Genomic DNA, 18,696 nt, shown 5'->3' on the forward strand with positions numbered 1-18,696 from the left:
AGCCACAGAATTTTCTTTCTGTAATCCTGTAGTGATCAAATGTTGTTTCTTATCCATGTGACAATGTTTCAAAGTACTTTTGACAACTAACACTTTACTGCTTCATGTGACCACTGCTTAAACATGCTTGATCATGCTTGAACATTGACAGTATTTCTTAGGAATAATTTTTAAAATGCATGTTCCCTGCTAGAGGTTGTTTATTAATTGACTAAGAATATATAAACGATTTTGTCCCAGTTTTAATTTTCTGTATAAAAAAAGATATGACTACTGATACATTGAAAGTACATCAGGGCATTATTAATGATATTTTTGTATGAGCTTTTGTACGAATAGCTTCAAAAGAGTTAAAAGAGTCTGATGTTCAGAAGGCGATGAGTTTTTAGTAGAAAAGTAATTTGAAAACACAATGTTTAAAATCGGGAATTTTGCAACAGATGCATTACCCAACCTTTCCAAATATTCCTTTGAAAGTCTGGAAAGTCACGTACTATTCAGAGAACCTGAAAAAAAAGATGGGCATTGTTGACTTAATATGCCATTGGGGCAGAAAAGAGGTGATACAAATATACAAGTATCTTCACTTCTCCCTTTCCTCCCACAGATTTTTGCTTTATTAGGAGTTTCAACAAAAAAGACTAACAAAGTGAAACCGCTTTCTGGATTTGAGGAAAGTTTTGTCCAGTGAATTCACTGCTGACTCTTACCATCTACCTTTGACCTCTGATTACTCCCCTGTGAGTCACTGAATAATAACTGCAACACTGCAGGTCTGTACAAAAGTAGTTTACAAGTTGGACTTGCATTTCAGTTGCAACCTGGACTTGCAAATTGACTGTTGCATTTCAGGGGAACAATTGGCCTGATTACGACTGTGATGGCAGGCAATGGCTTACAACACTGCATCGTGTGTTTTAGCGTTATTATGTGCACATTCTGGTTACCTGCTGAATCAGAAGGTTATTCCTATTAAAAAAAAAAAAAAAAAAAGAAGAAGAAGAAGGAAAAAAAGTCCTCACAAGCATCCTCAACTCATCTGTTGAGGGTGTTCATCTGTTCATTTTAAATCACACAGAGAGACTGTCCGCAGGACAGGGTTTTTTTCTAGTGTCCATGTCTTTCTTTTTTAGCCTTAATAGGCATGCTTAGTATACTAACTCCAGCCAGTCAGCTACTCCAGGACTATTTGATGCCAATAGCTTACCCAGTCATTTCACACTAAAGTTTCTGAGGATTTTGTGATTGTTTTTCCGAAATAAGTTACCGTCTCTCATTTTATACGTCAGGCTTCCCTTTAATACTTCATTTACTGATACACTATATGAATTCCAGATTCTGGTGCTGTGGTTCCCAAAGAGTGAAGTTGGAGCATTTGTCAGAAAAGGCGGAGAACTATGAGCACTAAATAACCAAATTTGACCCCTTAAGAGAGCCGCAATCTAGGTGTCAGACAGTGGAGAAGTTCTGAACCCAGGACTGTGTAGAACACTCTCAGTTTTTTCAAGTGTCCCTAATTCATGAAACGGCTAGAAATTACTATTTTACAGTTATTCTAATTTTTTTAGCTTTCTCTTTACACTTCTTGACACTCCAATTCATTTTTTATACCTTGTGTTATATATTTATTGCCTTATAATACATTGCTTCTTTATGCAGAAATTACTTTCTGCTGCTTGCTCTCTCATTTATGTACTCCTCCCTGAGGAAAACTTCTGTGTTAAAGTTATCCATTATTCAAAATCAATCTCAACTTTTGTAGCCAGACAAGAGAAGGAAATGTTAAAGATTAGCAGAGCTTCTGGTAGAGAGATTGCATGTGAGACTGAGACTTGTGGGAGAAAAGATGTTCCTTTTGCCATAAGTTTGGCTATTCACACTAAATTTTCATGGGTAGGCAGCATATTAGAGGGTATTTAGGATCTAGGCTACATTGTATGTCATGTTTCACAGTTTACCCTGCTAATGCTGATGTCTGGGTTTCTGTTTCAGTCTTTCAGTGGGAGTGGACAAATACAGACATGTGGACAATGTATTACGGGCAGGGGAGTGGAGGGAATCTTTGACTTACCCTATGTGTGCTATTACAGTGTTACTGCTTAGGCAGTATACCATACAGAAAATCAAGCCACTTAAAATCTAGACAAGACTGTTTGCATAGGAGTTTGTATTTGACATTGTTGACCTGTCAGCCTGAAAATGTTAACTGAGCACATTATGCAATTTTTTACCCTTATTTTTCTCACCACAGTTTAAAATAACACACAGTTTACAGAAAGTAAAATCCAGATTTCATGTTACAGTTTTAAGAACTGACTTAGCATCTGATTCTAAAATAAGGAAAATGGTTTGATGTAGTAGAACATTAAGTAAGTTGAGCTTCATGAATAAGTGCCACACGTCAGCTCCCTGAGCTCTCTGCTGAAACTCTCACTAGAAGGAGTCACAGTCCAGATCCATAGTTGCTCTGCACTAGTGGCTGCTCTAGTTTAAAAAGATTTGTTGCAGCTGCTTTGATCTCAGTAGAGCTGATTTACTTCATAACAAAAAAAGTATCTAGCCAGATTTTTTTTTTCCCTTCTAGTTTCTCAGCCCTCTGTCATTGTTGCTCCTAAATGGAAACAGTTGAGACAACATATGGCAGTGCTTTCTTGTCATCCTCCTAAAACTCCAAATAGATTTAGCATAACAAAGACAGGATGTTTAAAATAGTTCTTCATTTCAATGATATATAACTTCAGAGATGACAAAGCACAGGAGGAGTAAGTTCAGAAGAAGTGTCAGTCTAAACAGAAATGACCAGATGTCCAGGGTCCAACTAACAGATATTGGGATGTTACAATAAAAGGATTGAAAATCTGTGAAGTTCTATCTGATGTCGGCAGGCCTTACAGTGAAAACCTTTGAGGACTGCCTGCGTTCGAAAGGAGTATGTATTGCTTCAAAATGAAGTGTGAGTTGGTTTCCCTTCTCTCCCCCTCCCTTCAGTTTTCAGTCGGATTTTGCTGGTCCGCTCCAAACTGGCCTTTGGGTACACCACAATTCAAAATTCTATCTCATCCTGTATGTATATGATCTTCAGCATACTACTTCCCCCAAATCATGCACCATATAGAAGGAGGAGGAGAAGTGAGTCAGAATCTCAATTGCCTGGCCATTCGGTTCTTTTTTTTCTGTTCAATATGCTGTGAAAATCTGGTTTTGCAAAGCTGGTTACCATTTCCGAGACAAACAATAATAATAATCTAATTGCAAAATAAGGGGAAAAAAATGAAGATAAAACCAGCATTGATTTTTTTGGTCTTGTCTCAATGTCTTTACTTCTGCTGCTGCATGCTGCACTAGCTATAGTGATAAATAGCACTATACTTGGAAAGTGGAAGAAAATAATTGATCAGACCGTTTCCCTACATTTACTGTGGTGCTTCTTTCCCCTCTGGGCTTGTGCAGTTTAATTTGCCATTGATTCTTTAATGATTATAATGTCATAGAGGAACCAGTGTTTATTGTGTGCTGTGGACAGCGCATTGTACCTGAATCTTTTCTTGCACATACTGGTGTAGATCTGCGGTTGTTGAATATAGAATTAAGCAAGGTCTCTGGCCAGCAAGTTTATATGGCTGGTCCATCATTCTTCTGTGAGTGGCAACATTTAATTAGTGCCAGTCCTCATTCTACAATAGTAGTTTCACATTTCAGACAGTAAAAGACTAACTGAAGAGAAGGACCAAACATGGGAATACTTAGCTATATAATCAAAAAGTTAAATGTTATGACACTGAGATATTTGTATATGAATAGGAGTTCTAAATACATTTGGCAGATACTTCATGAGCTTTTAGTACGTATTAAGGGAAGCTGTGTTTTAAATTCCCACCTGAATTCCCTTGGTAATGATACACTTCTGTGTGTTTCTTCCACTATAGTTGTATGTGATGAATCGCTAGACTGTCGCAGTAGAATATGATGAGAAGGAATTTGTTTCTCTCTGTCTTTTCTGCTGATCTCAACTTGTAGCTGAAAACTGTTTCTGATAATGTTGGTGATCTTTTTTCAGTTTATCATCTTCCTCGAGATCAGGGTTACTATTTCCAAAGAATGAATTATACCCTCAGTGTAGAGAATTAGCCTCCTCCTCAGGACTGTTTAAAAGTTACTTACTATAGGAATTGTTTGTAAATTTTAGATTTAAAAGCTTTGTTTTCGTATTAAAATTATTTGCTTCATTAGAACCATGTTCACTGACATTTTCCTTAAGACGAGTCAGCATTTTAATAACATTGGAATAATTTCAGCTTTTAACATGGAATACTATTCAAACATGAGGCAAGCAGAATCAGAGGGAAGAAAATTTTACCAAAAAAAAGTCAGATGTTCAAGGTTTGACTTTCTTGAAGAGCTCTGTCATGTGGAAAGGGATTAAAGAGAAGATATAGTCCACTGATTTAAGTATAAACAGAAAAGACAACAACGGGAAAGACAGTGCTTGGGGTTTCTGTATAAGATGCCTGTACATGTAGGGCATGTCCCTTAATGTATGTTGCTGAGATTAATTGTTTCTTTCATGTACCAGCTTTAGGATCCACAAGTCAAATTCTCCTCTCAGAATTTGTGCTCTCGATTCCTATTAACAGGAGTAGGAGTTGTGTCCTGCCAGTGGATAGGAAGACTCATTAAATCTCTAAGTCCTTGAATGATTTTGCAGTGTATATTGATGCAATGATTCTTTCACTTTAACACTGTAGTTTGAGCACTTCGCATTGGAATAACAGCATAAAATCATAAATAAAAGTGGATTTTTTTGGTTTGGTGAACTGAATTCAATGGGCTGTCTTGCGGGCTTTGGGTTAGAAATACCAGTCAGTTTGATGTTTGCACATGGGAGGTGCAGATGTAGAAACTACAGGAATTTGAAGCCAACTTTGTAAACAGCTCTATTAAGCAAGTCTCTATTACTATTTAGACTAAGAGATCAATACTCTAGGGCCTGAAGTTGCTAATTCTGATTTCTGCCTTGGAGTCCTGTCATGAATGACATTTAGAGCACTGTGTAGCCCCTTGGCCAGTAATTGCTCTTAATTGCTCTCTGCAATTAACAGCTGTTTAGTTGTTTGCAAGAGAAGAGCAGTCATGCAAGTGATAGGGGTGCTTAAAAGAATGGGAGTGGAAGAAACTGTTTAAGTATCTGTTGTAGGTGAAGGGGGAAAAAAGGATGGGTAAATATTTTGTAGAGGTCAGGCAATAGCAGTAGTAGGAAATGGAGTATTATTTCTGATTGCTAAGATAATAGCAGCACAGGTGTAACACAGGCAGCAAATGTGAAATGGAGGTGGCGAGGTGATTGAACCTATTCATATTTAGCTTGTTAATACATTTTTGAATATTCAGAAGTATCAGATGACACTGAACATTCCCAATAATAGTGTAACTAAATTCCCCTGTCGCAGCAGACTGAACAAGTGAATGACAGCATCATAATTTTTTCACTGTTATGATTATGTCTGATGGCATTTGGGTATTGTATGGGTCACAATCCAAACTGTTCATCTTGGAGAATACATATTTAGAACTAAGAGGGTAAAGAGTATGATGAGAGAGAACTGAGAAGTGTAGCTGTAACCTTATCAAGTTATAACATATTTATTTTTGGAACATAACTTTATGTATCAGCCCACATTATGTTTAGGACTGAGGACTGGGTACAGTGCCAAATTGTTCATTAGGGTCAGACAATTGTGGCCATCTAGTAACTTGACAAATGCTTTAAATATTGTGTCTTTTGTCATTAGCAACTTGTCACAAAGCTCAGAAATTTTATAATACATGGAACATTTCAGTCACCCTTGTGTTTGTTTTGAGATAGAAGACCCTCACCAGAAAAGAACATCAATAAAAACTTCTATCTCTTTAAAGATTGACGGTATTTAATTTAGAGGTTTTTCTAAAAAAAAAAACCCATAAGATGTTGCTGAGCACCTGTAAGAGAAATTCATTTTTGACAGATTGGTGTAGTGGGAACAAGGCTTGGAGAGTCTGGCAAAGTCAGTACTAAGTTGGTAATGTAGCTGGAGTGTAAGAAGTGAGTAGGATGAGGAGAAATTACTTTTAAACAATGGCAGAGTTGCGAATATTTTTCAACTTAGAGTTGTGGTGGTCAGAAAAATGATTGTAGAGGTCACAATTCAAAAGATCTGTTCCCTTCTTAGCCTTCAATTTTTCTGCAGATGACATGGAAATTTTCTGCCCTTATGAATGCAAAAACTCACTAGAAAGTTGATTTAACTGTTCACAGTCTTACTGGGTAAAATTATCCGTAGTTCTCAATCAGTAAAACACCATGTCACAAGAAAACTGATGTACTAAAGTTTTAACCATGGTTATGCAGGGTTGAAAAACACTGAAGTGTTCTTCAAGTATTTAAGAATTTCCTTGAACAGGGATGGATTAAGCCTACACTGAATTACCTTGCAGAACTGAGCAATTACTTTGATAACTTAGGTTTCATGACAGCTCAAAGAATATGCAGTGCTTTACCTGTGTACTATGAGGTTTCTCATACCTACCTTTAAAGTATCATTTTTAGTCTAGTCTGCTTTGAAAGAATAGTTAGTATATTTCTGGTTGTAGTTTATAGCTTCATAAATGTTAGAAATTTTAATATTATTTTAATAGTTAACTGTATTGAAACCAGCAAACTTGACAGAAGTTATACCGGAAAAAAATGATTTGAAAGTACCTTAAAATTATCACTGATCCTTCAATTCTTATTTCCATTTCTATTGCAGATAACATATACAGTAGTGCTGCTGAGCTGGTGTAATGCAAGGAAGGAAAAATCATGAAATGGAAACATTATCCTTTTTTGGTCATAGTAGCTGTATTCAGCCTTTCTAGATGCCATCAGTTAGTGGGTCAGCTTATTCCAGGTAGGTACCTTTTATTTAAACATGAGTGTTCCTATTTTTATGAATTAGCATGATGCCAGTGTGAATGTATCCATGTACATACGTAAAATACTGTCCATATATTTACGTGTGTATATGTGTGTGGGTGAGTGATAGATATGTGTGAGTATGTTTAAAACACAGAATTTAAAAAGCACCATAGAATCTAAACACCAATGAATTTCATTTTGGTTACAAAGGAAAATACATAAAAGGAGTGGCCTGAAAATATGAGAAGGTTAAGGTGGTATTGAACATTCCTTTGATTAACACTGCTCATGGAGGGAGGAAAACAGAGTGCAGAAACAGACTTGAAGATCAAAAAGAATAGGAAATCTACAGAGAACTTTATCCTAAAGAAAAAATAAAACAGCAGACCATTGCTAATATGAAATAGCTGAAATGCAGTGTTTTTAGGGAAGTTCTAGCAATCTGTTATCATCCTGATGTCTACATAGGTTCTTACTAAGGCAGAGAAGAATAATAACTATGTACAGAATTAAACTACTATCCAGCTTTAAAAAGAGAGGTAGTAGTAAAATAGGTAACCTATACCATTGCACTTGGGTGAGCAACTTGAGTGGATTTTTAATGAAACAATGTACAAGAAACAAAATCTGTGTTTTTTTTAGAGTAAATTGGTGAGAACAGCTTCTGAGTCATTCTGAATCATCTTTAATATTTGTTGTTCAAAAACCCAAATAAACATCCAGCGGCACTGTTAATAGTGCACATCCATTCAGTAAAATGTAGGAAGCGTCAATAAACATATGAAAAAGTGACATACTGATTTTTGGGTTTTTTTTGCTGTTTTGGATCTGATTAACAATGTAGAAGACTCTACTGGCTGGATTTATAACCTCAAAATTCTGTTCCTGTACAATTCTTGTCTATGTATCGGTCAGCAGCTTGCTCAAATATAGATTACTCAATGAAAAGAGAAGGTTTTTCCCTCAAAGGTATGTTGACCTGTAATGAATGACAGTCCATAGAAAATAAATTAAGGGAAGTAATTGATGTGTGTATACATATATATATGTAAATGGTTTCAAATGCATTATGTTGGAGAACCTAAAATAACTATACAATAAAAGAATGCATAAGTTAAAATTATCACCTTAAAAATTTGACCTCAGACTTCAAACATCATTTCAAAGCAATTTACCTGTCGGAAAGACATCTACAGCTTTTTTTAAAAGGAATGCCTGCAGATGCCAGTGTATTTTCATGATAGCTAACTCCATCCAGGTGTATTGGTTTCAATTTATTCACAGTTTTGTAGACTCTACTAAAAAGGCTGTTTGCATTGTATTACTTTTTCCATCAAATTAGTTTCAGAATAAAATCACATGTGGCATTTTTATTTTATCCCTGCTTTGTAATTTTCATCACAGACCTCAGACTTGAACCAAGAGATTACTCTCCTTGGCCAGACATGAGTGTGCTCAGCCTAGCTGGTAGGGTGCCAAAAGTGTGATTATCACAAAAGATCAAATAAAGCAGGATCTTTTTTTTTTTCTTTAAGCAGTTCATCCCATTCATTTTGCTCTTTTTATGTCTTCTACTTACAAAGGCATGTCTCTCTCTCTCATTTTTTTTAACACACAGAAAGAGATCTATGCAAAATCTCAAATCTTTTTCCCCAGTGGGAAAAAAGCAACAATGCTTTTTTGGAACTCTGCTCTATCCTTAAAAAGTATCATCAGAGCAGTAGATAACAGGTTTTACTGGGGATTGCTAAAAGCACATAAGATAGCAGCTAAAAACCTGTGAACATAATTTTAGTAATGTAATTATTATTTTATTTCAATAAAAATCTGACCATATTTCAAAATAACAGATGGAATGAAATTATTTCTATACCATCTGCCCTGTGAAACCTTAAAAAAAAAAGGAAATTTTATTGTTTCAAATTCTTTAGTTCTTTCTTGCCTAAAAGCCTAAAATTGTTCCAAGTTATTGATGATATAGCTGTAATTTCATATGATAAACTAGCAGAAATATGTTAAAGCCTAACCTCAGAACTGGAATTCTTGGCTTCTGTGAAACATAATGAATGCTAATAGTGATCTTACAACTTTGAATCGTTTATTGCTGAATCTTTTCATGTATTCTTGTTGAGTATCACTCCTTTGCATATGGGGTCCACAGGGAAGTACTATCCTCCCCCCTTTATGAAAAATCACAATTGAACCTCTCATCTTGTGTCATTACATCTTACCTCTAACTCACATATAAAATACACTCTCGGTTCCACTATGGCTGTCTCCTGAGGCATAGAGTATCTCTGCCCTGGCACATCTTTATTTAATCAGGGTTGAACATTATCTAAGAAAGGTGTGATTTTTTTTTCTGGTACTCTGCATATTTAAAGCTGGATAACTTGATCATTGATTTTGAAGTCATTGATCTAAGAAAACATGACATGAACAAATTCTGTATATGCATGTGTTGAGCTCCATGTTTTTAGTTAAGTCATTGAAGATTTTCTTTGAGTTATCCCACATTGTCAAGAATGCATTAAAATACAACAAAAGAAATACAAATCCCACATGCAGCAAAAAAATTTAATAGCTTAAGCTGGGACATTTTTTTTTTTTCAGTTTAGTTGGTAGGAGTGTGAGCTTTCAGATTTAGGACCTGATACAGAGGCAGTAGGAACTTTCTTCATGGATTTCGTTGGGCTTAGGATCAGATCCTTTAGCAGGAAGTATTGTGGAAGATCAAAATGCCATGCTGAATGGAACAGATTCCAGATTTGTGGAATTTAGTCAGTTTTTGAGCTCTGCAGCGATACCTTGACCAAGAAAGCCGTATAAAAGTGTAGAATGACAAATTTCTAATGCTTCTGGTAGACTTGCAGTTTTTTGTAACAATTCTGTGGGAAAAGGAGGATGAGTAAAAAACCTCTTTTGAACACAGTTTTTTGAGAGGTTTTGATAGAGGCTTATAGACCTCTGTGGTCCTGAATATCTGAGCAAATACTAAAGCTGAGCTATGATGCTTGCCTTATTTTCATCATTTTTCAGTAAAAATGATTTTTTTTCTGATACTTTTTCAGAAATTTAAATGTGTAACATGCAATGTTTTTTCAGGAAATTGGTTTCTTTTAGGAGAAACCAGTTAAACAAAATATAAACTTGAGAAATATGTTTTACTAGCATAAATTAAAAAAAAAATCTGATAATCATATAGAAGCTTCCTGAAGTTTTGAAGAGAACCAGCCCAGGTTTTGACCTCTCCCAGAGTAGACAAAAATATTTTAAATTTTGTTTTGCTAATACTTCTTGGCTCATTACTAGATGAAATAGAATGTCTACCGTAGCTTATTTTCCTCTTTCAACAGAAGACAATTATAATTCATAATGAAATTTTCATAAATTCAAATTTTCTACTGCCCTTAGCTTAGAGTAGGTACCTTCCCACTGTGCCCACCTTAGAGGCCACACCAAGCTGTAAACAGTCATAATGGAATCTGGAATCCTTTCCTTCAGAGCTTTCATCAAGTGGACCATAATTCAGTAGCATCATTAACCATTAAGTTCTGTCTTTTCTATCAGGTTATTTGTTGTGATTTTTAAAATCACTCCTTAATTTTGCAGTCCTCAAGAATCTCAGACCTGGCTAGTGAAAATGGCGTATAGATTTGTAGGTTTCCCTTTTCGCTTGCTTGTGAAAACAGGAATTTGTTTTGTGAATATAGTACTCTGTGTTTGTATGCATTATTGGTGCATTTTGACAGGAAATTCTATATTCCCTATTTCCCTGCAACCTATGAAGCCACCTTGAAAAAATAATTGCTGGCACTTAAAGATCTTCCATCGTTGCTTAAGGAAGATTATGACCATCTTTTGTAACGTAATGTATGCTCACTCATTTTTCTGTGCTTTTAAAGTGCCCAAACAAATTTTCAGTAAAATACTTCAGATAAGTCTCTCGATGATTTAATTGTGTCATTGAATAGTTTAGTTAAGGAAGTTGGTTGATTTTATGTTTTTTCCAAGAATTATGATAAAATGTTTAGCCCAACTCAGACCATGGTTTAACCACTGCTTATTTTTGGACATAGAGTCAGAAAAAAAAAGAGAATTGGATGCTCAAATTCTGTATAAGCCCCTAATTGTGAAGCAGTAAAAGAACCATGAAAATTCATTGAGCTGAGGAGATTGAGTAACTAGTTCTCTGTTGATAGTTTTCAAGAAGTAGGGTATAGGATTTGAATCTCTTCAATCGAGAGATTGAAAATTTCATCTATACTGAACTGATAACTAAAATATGGTGATTTTGTCAATTTTTAATCTTGTTTTGTGATGAACCAGTGAGCATTTCAGAGCACCTGAGCAGGATAGTGAAGTTTGTAGGTCACAGAGGAAATAAGGTGAAGGATAGATGCCAAAAAGGTCAAACCTGATGTAAAGCCAAACCTTCTCAGGAATAGCACTTTATGTGGCTAGGGTATGTAAATTCTAAAAGCAGAGGAATCTGTGACTTAACAGCATCAAAATTTAAAATAATATGTAAAATCCACTTATGTTCTTAGTTGAATCTGAGCCCAGATGAAGGTAGCCTTTAACTACTTTTGATTAAAGGCTTATATATAGATATAGGACTGGAAGTGTTTTTAGTATATAGCTGTGGCATGCAGGTAAACTTGTTGATTTGTCAAAAAAATCTCTGGAGGTCATCTAGTTGTTTTTTGGGGGGAGAGGGGTGGAAAGGGAGGTTGTATTCAGAACAGTGCTGTCTTTGAAGTTAAACCAGGAAAAAGATGGTATCCATTCGCATGAAAAGTAAGCGGGTGGGTGAGTGTGAGCGCCTGCCTGCCTGCCTTTTGCTTCTTTCCTGTCCTGCAATAAACGTAGGATATACTGTAACCTTTTGTAGAGGGGAGCAGGCACAAACTGAGGTCGTACCAGTACTTTGAAACGTGCAGTCTGACCAGCGTGTATTTGTATGCAGGTCTATGCAATTTTATGAAGATACATAACAGCATACAGTTTTCAACTGGTATCTCTTTTTAAACTGAAAACCTATATTACCTCATGAAGTATTCATTAGTCTTTGAATGGCAGGGTAATATGCTATTTAAAAAATATTTTGCATTAATTTATATTCTTGTATCCCAGTATTTATGAATTAATGCTACACCACCTTATGTTATGATACAATGTATTTGTCATCAAGAAAGAATCATATGTTACTATGTGTAATTTCCATTAGGAGGCTGCAAACCAGATTACTTTATAACAAAAGAGAATCATTTCTTGCTATCAGAAAATGGGAACTGTATAGTAAATCTCAAATATTGATTTGAGTTAATCTAACTGCATAATGGCCACATAATTTTCCTGGTCATCCCTGCTGGTAGAAGTAAAAATGCATTGCTGTGATTCTTGATTTGTGGTATTATGACTAAATTGGTTCTGACTCTGTGTGATACGTGCTAGCTGATTTTTGCAATTTTATTATGTATCTTTTTTATTTTGATTGACACCAACACATTTTCAAGGTTCTCAGATTGTTTCACGTTTCTTGGCTTTATGGCATAATCTTAGTTCCTCTCCTTCCCGTCCTTCCCGCTTTTTTTTTCTTTTGTGAGGATGATGAGGGTATGGAAATCCTCCCAGTAGGATTGCACCTTGAGAGAAGTCTGATACCAAAGGCGGAGGGGGAACCCAGTGTATCCTTGCCTTCTAGAGATTGTCACTGTGTACAGGGAGGTCTTAATTAATGAAAAGATTGCCAGCTGTACTTCAATTCACTGTTTCTTTGTTAGCCTTTAAAAAGAAATAAATAAAGCATGACACTTTACTTAGTTGCATGAATAGATGAATAGATGGAGACAAACCAAGAGGCACAGTCAGCTGCAAGACACTTAATGAAGAAATCCAGATCTTTAATCTAGCTGTAGAACATACAGCTATTTTGCTTTGATGATGTGGCCTTTGTGATGAACCTGACTGGAAAACCTCATGTGCGGCACTCTCCTCCTAATTAACTCATCAAAATGCACTGGAGCAAACTGAGTGACTTGTGTAAGACCACTGTAAGTAATTTTAGTTTGTCTCTTTCTTGGTTAATAGAAAGTGGCGCTGTTCTAGATGATGACTGATAGAGGTTAGATGCTACAGCTGCTCTTACTGTGCCTGCAAGTAGACCCCTTTATTGTGTGTGTGTGTGTGTGTGCATGTGTGTGTGTAAGAAAGGGCACTTTGCTTTGTTTCTATTTTATTCCTTCTACTTTTTGAGGAAGGAACCTCAGGGGATTTTCCTCTATTTTTCTTCCCTAGTAGCCTCTGTCTCCTGTTATCCTCAAAATATTCCATTTGTTTTGATTGCTCTGACAGAGCATTCATCGAATTTCTAAAACTGATCTTAAAAGCAAAGTTTTGGAAAGGCTGCCTACAAAAATAAAAAAAGTAAAAATTACAACAATGATGATCAAGCACTAAAAAAAAGTGTATGTATATGTATACATATATTTTATATGTGTATATATATGCACTTACATATATGTATGTGCATGTGTGTGTATATATGTATACACACACATATACATATATACACACACACACATATCTATATATATAAAATCCTGATGATAAGCAAATCAATTTTATAAGTATTGCCTGGATTGGTCACAATATAAGTGTTTAAAAAAAAAAATGCAGACCTGATTCTGAAACATTTTAAAGAGAAAAATACACTGATTATGAAATGATGTAATCAGGTCTTAAAAGTAATCCATAGAGATTATAAACTTACAAAATTATTCTGAAAAACTCTCTTGACTTACATAACTCTGACAGTCCAAAGTTGATGATAAGGTTACTGTAAAGGTGTTTGCCTGTAACAGTCTTAAGAATGCATTTGCTTGAATTCTTCGATAGAGTTTGCTTTTTTTCATATAGTTAATGAAGAGGTAGGCACAAGTGCTATGTGTACGCATGCTGAACTAGATTTTTATCGATAATAGAATTTTGACATTCTACGTATGTTAACACTAATAAGATTTTTTTTACGTAATTCATCAGTTCTGAGAATTTTGGGTTACAGAGTTACAGCACAAAATGGCATAGAGTCATAGAGATTCAATAATCTAAATCTAATGATGATTCAGTAATCTTAGGTGATGAATCCATTAGTGCTTCAAAGCAATTTAATATTTTTAACATCAATTATAAAACTAATTTCAGTCACATCAGTGAAAGAATGTAACAATTTACAAGTATATTTTCGCACACAGGACTACTCAAGTGGTTATCATAGGCACATCGGCACTTGCTAATTTGTTTTCTGTGCTGTGAAGTAGGATGTCTAGAGATTCTTTATTAAATATTTTAATAAGTGTCTAATATAATATTTACACAACTGCTGCCTTGACAGTGGTTGATTTATATACATCTGTATCTGCCTGTGTAAAACAATGTCCTTTTGTCAGAGACTGACACTTTTAGTTTTGCCCAAAGTTCACAGGAAATTTCTACCTTTTATCTAATCTGAACTTTAAATTCTAGTGGAAGTGATGAAAGCAAAGATAGGCTTATTTTTTAATATAAGCTTATATTCTGTATAATATAAGCTTATATTTTAAGCTCATTCTCAACCTTAACTATTGAGTTAGGGCAGTAACATATTATTAAGTATCTTGTTATCATGTAAGAAGGTGTATCTGACTAGTTACTGTGTGGGGTTTTTTATATTATTTGATACATGTTTATCAAATATAGTTTAAAATCACCACCTGTTATCTGGATCCAGGGAGAAACTTACAACTCACATGTGAAGGAATAAATATTTTGTATTTCATAAATTAGATTAAGCAATAAAAGCATATGTATATTGCTGTGACTTTAAGTAAGCTTTTATTTTTAATAGCTTATATTTTTGTTAATAGCTGAAGTATTTTTTCTACATTAATTATTTTATATTAATTGTCAAAATAACAAGTCAAATGTTCTGTGTACAGTCTACTGTGCTTCGTTTGTTGCCTGAAAACAAAGAAACACCTATCCTTTTAAAATGATTTTTGCTTAAGGTATTTTTACAGGCTATCAGGAAGATAAGACCTTAACAGTGCTGTGAAGCACATTAGTTAGCCATTTACTGCTAAGCTTCCAGGTTTAGACATTTCTTTAATAATACTGTGGGTGTTTATTCCCTTTATCTTTTTTTTTCCTCCCCAACATTACCCTAAGGGTGAAATTTAATGATATTATTTATAACTTGTTTTTGAAACCAGATCATAGATGAGTGAGGTTTATGCCTACTTCATTTTGACATGGAGCTGATGTGACCTCTAAGGTCATGCTTCTAATATATGAAAATAAAAAGGTGGTTAATGGTTCCCAGTGTAAGGATGACTTCTTCTTTTTCTTCCTTCTTTTCTCTTTTCTTTGCAAAATACATCATTTATTCCTATCAGGATTTTAGTTACTTACAGTACTCCCTACTCTCACAGTATTTCCAATTAATTTTACATCCATTTGATGGAGTTGTATATGTACATGTAAAATTAAAGATTGTGTTTATGTATGTACAGTACTATTTCATAAAACACATTTTATTAAGTCCACTAACATTGATAAAAACATGACACCAAACTAGCCCAGAATTGGTCACAAAGTTTTGAACTTAACGTAACGTCTGTAAGCGTACCCCTAGCTTTAATTATGTTATACACTAAAGTTTCTGGGATGGTTCAGTCTTAAAATTTAGCACAACCTTAGGCTTCTTCGCTAATTTGGCCTGTAATATTTAAATAAATGTAAAGATTTTAAAAACATAGTACCCATGGCTGATTTTATTCATCAGTTTCTGCTGTCTCTTTTTGGCACATTTCTAAGTGCATGATTGCTCGTGGATGCTAGTTGATGAATGTGGATTTTATCTGGCTATTAAATCAGGACTAGTTCAGAATTGGAGTTAAGAGAGGATGCAGCCTGTGGATGCTCATGACTGCACCTTCCACCGAGGAAGTGGGAAATTCAGAGTTCATTGAAAGTTTAGACAGAGTTGCATCTCTTAATCTGTTCACTGATACACTGTATGCAAGTTTGTTGTTCTCCAGTTCCCACTGGTTTATTGCCTGTATTTTATTATTCCATTTGCTTTTATAAGATGTTCATAACATTGGATAAAACAGCCTTACATCCTTCAGTTTTTAATTTGAATATAATCTGAAATACCTTTGACTCAACTATAAACTTTAGGTTTACTTCAAACAACTTTAAAGTTACTCTCTATTTTTAAATTTCAGAACTTTGACCTGCTTCTGATATAGCACTTGTGGGTTCTTTTGTTCTCAAATTAGATCTGTTGCAGGGAAGAAAGTTTTGTCTAGTATCTTTGCTTCAGCATCTGGATTGAACAAAGTAGCTCAGAATGGTCTGGTAAGTTAATCAGTGCAATTTAATGCAGAGATTAAAAATAGCATTTGGAATTGGGTGGTACCCTCTCCTATACTTCCCAAATGTGTAGACAGTTGCGAATCTGAATTTGAATTAAATGCAGAAAATTGGGGAATAGGAACAAGACATAAGACTAATGTCTACCTTTCTAATTTATTTTCTGTACTCTTATAATGTATCTTTTGAAAACTATTCTGTCTTTGAAAGGACCATACAGCATAGGCCAAATGTTACCTTAAGTTCATATCTTTCCGGCACTCACTCGTTTTGCCTGATTTGAGCTCAGCACTCACTCGTTTTGCCTGATTTGAGCTCTCTGCTGTCGTGACTGGAGTACTTCTGGGACCAGAGGTAGCTTATTTAAAGCTAGCCTGGGACCTTGACTTTACATTGCAGTCTACTGTGCTGTCCTTGTCTGCTGTTTTTATTTGATGGTGCTGCTACTCTTGTGAGATTTCATTAGCATTTTATCCTACTGTAAACATCTATAAAATTATGATATAACCTGTAAATGAAGTTGGATTCAAATTCCTATTTCTCTGTATTCCATTATTAAGGTTTTTCTTTCTTGTGTATAGAGGGTTTTTTTTTAACAGGAAGTATTGCAAGAAGAAGTTTTATGTGCTTTAGCAGGGAAGTCTGAACCATCTGGTATTTTGAGGGAATTAAGTACAGTGAGAGGATGGTTTGAGGTCAGTCATAGCTCATGAAGGTATTCAGGCAGCGTCAAGGCTGGCTTTGAGTTCTGGCTCAAAATATTTAGCCTTTCTATTACTGCAGAAACGCCAATCAATCAGGGTTACAGTCACCTTTTAAAAAACAAGTGAAATCCTTTGGTCAGCAGTTGCAGAACAGTCCATTTTGGTAATACAGAGAGATGGACAGAATACTGATACTAGAAATAAATGCTAAGTAGCCTTTCCTATTTTCAAGAAAGACTATAGCCCTGTATTTTTTTATATGGTAACTGCAATTACATTGTAATTGGTAAAAGGATATGTGTTCCCATACTTTTTGAAATGAAAGGAAGATCTAGAGTAAAGTTATTCCATTCTGGGCCTAGTATATAGAATCCTTAGTTCTGAGAGGTGATGACACAAGTATTACTGTTTCATATTTGTAGCAATTGGTAAGCAGTATTTTAATCCTGCAGTGCTGAAATAACAAATTTCATGAAAAGGCCACAGGGCACTTTCAGTCACCATTAAAACTTGCTAATAATTTGACTTCTGTCAAATTGAAGAGTTACATGATATGACTTTCTTTCCTACTAAATCCTCCTCCTTTCTTCCTGTTTTAATATTTGTGTTTATGCAGTCTTACAGAGGTACATCAGCAGGTATTCTTATCTATTTAATTTACCATTTTTCATTCTACAACTCTAAAAGACTGCCTTGTAGCCCCTTCTCTGCAGTACTCTTCACTTCTGCCTCATGGGTGTTTTGTGTATTTGCTCTATTTTTCTTCTGTCTGTAGAAAGCAAGTCGAATATACAGGAGTAGCCTGAAATTATTATACTTCTGCAACTATTTTGTCATTTCCTCTTGTCTTGTTCAGTTCCAGCAAAATTCTTGATCACTTAGAGTGTTTGTTTGAATCTTTAGTAATGATGAAGCACTGAACATTACTGTATGATTAACAGTTCCCATTATAAGGACCTACATTTTGACAAACAATCATTTGGATTGAAATTTTCTGTTTCCAAGTAAACCAAATTCATTTGTTTGTTTAATGTTAAGAGAAGCGGTTCAGCTTTTTTCTTTCCTTCTCCCTCCAAAAAGAGATCAAAAAAAAAAAAAGACTCTTTTGTCTCCTATTAGTACATACTTAACATTTTGAAGCAGGAACTTGAAATTTGGTGGTGGGGCTTGCCTTGGAGTACCTCACTTAAATGTACTCTAGTTGTATAAGCCACTGCAATCTCATTTTGAGGAGCTGATACCGGATTTGACAGTTGATATGTTGGTGGAATTTAACAAAGATTCTTTTAAAGTTCTCAGACTGCAAAGGATAAGCAAGACTTTCCCTGTGATCATTGCTCTTGAAGGATAGGTGCTGGACCTCGGTGAAAAAATCAGGAAGATTGCCTAATCCTTTATTCTCTTAAAGAGATGCCAAATAAGTAGCCAGGAAGGAGCTACTGGCTGAAAGAGCCAATGTGATGAAGAAAATATGGGGGAAAAAGAGGATATTTGAATTAAGGAATTAGGAAAATAAAGATTAGATGAGGAAAAGACAGAGTGGAACAACGACAGGAGGAAAAGCAAAAGGATAGAGAGGAGTTGGGGCAGAATAACATGTTTTGTAAGCACAGCAGTCCTAAGAGCCTGAAAATAAATTTG

At 35.1% G+C, this 18,696-nt stretch overlaps 1 protein-coding gene across 5 annotated transcripts in view; it reads left to right on the plus strand.

Annotated features, from left to right (window-relative positions):
• The window catches only part of ROBO1 (roundabout guidance receptor 1), a 723,192-nt gene that overhangs the window by 86,221 nt on the left and 618,275 nt on the right, over positions 1–18,696 (plus strand). For all 5 annotated transcript variants that reach the window (XM_085318890.1, XM_085318895.1, XM_085318896.1 and 2 more), the window contains exon 2: positions 6,786–6,926. In XM_085318890.1, coding sequence (XP_085175016.1) covers positions 6,839–6,926 — 88 coding nt within the window. In that variant the 5' untranslated portion in view covers positions 6,786–6,838. The remainder of the gene's footprint in view (positions 1–6,785; positions 6,927–18,696) is intronic.

The sequence above is a fragment of the Rhea americana genome, unplaced genomic scaffold (assembly GCF_003343005.1).
Source record: "Rhea americana isolate MKP2758 unplaced genomic scaffold, rheAme1 scaffold_56, whole genome shotgun sequence".
NCBI classification, from domain to species: Eukaryota; Metazoa; Chordata; class Aves; order Rheiformes; family Rheidae; genus Rhea; species Rhea americana.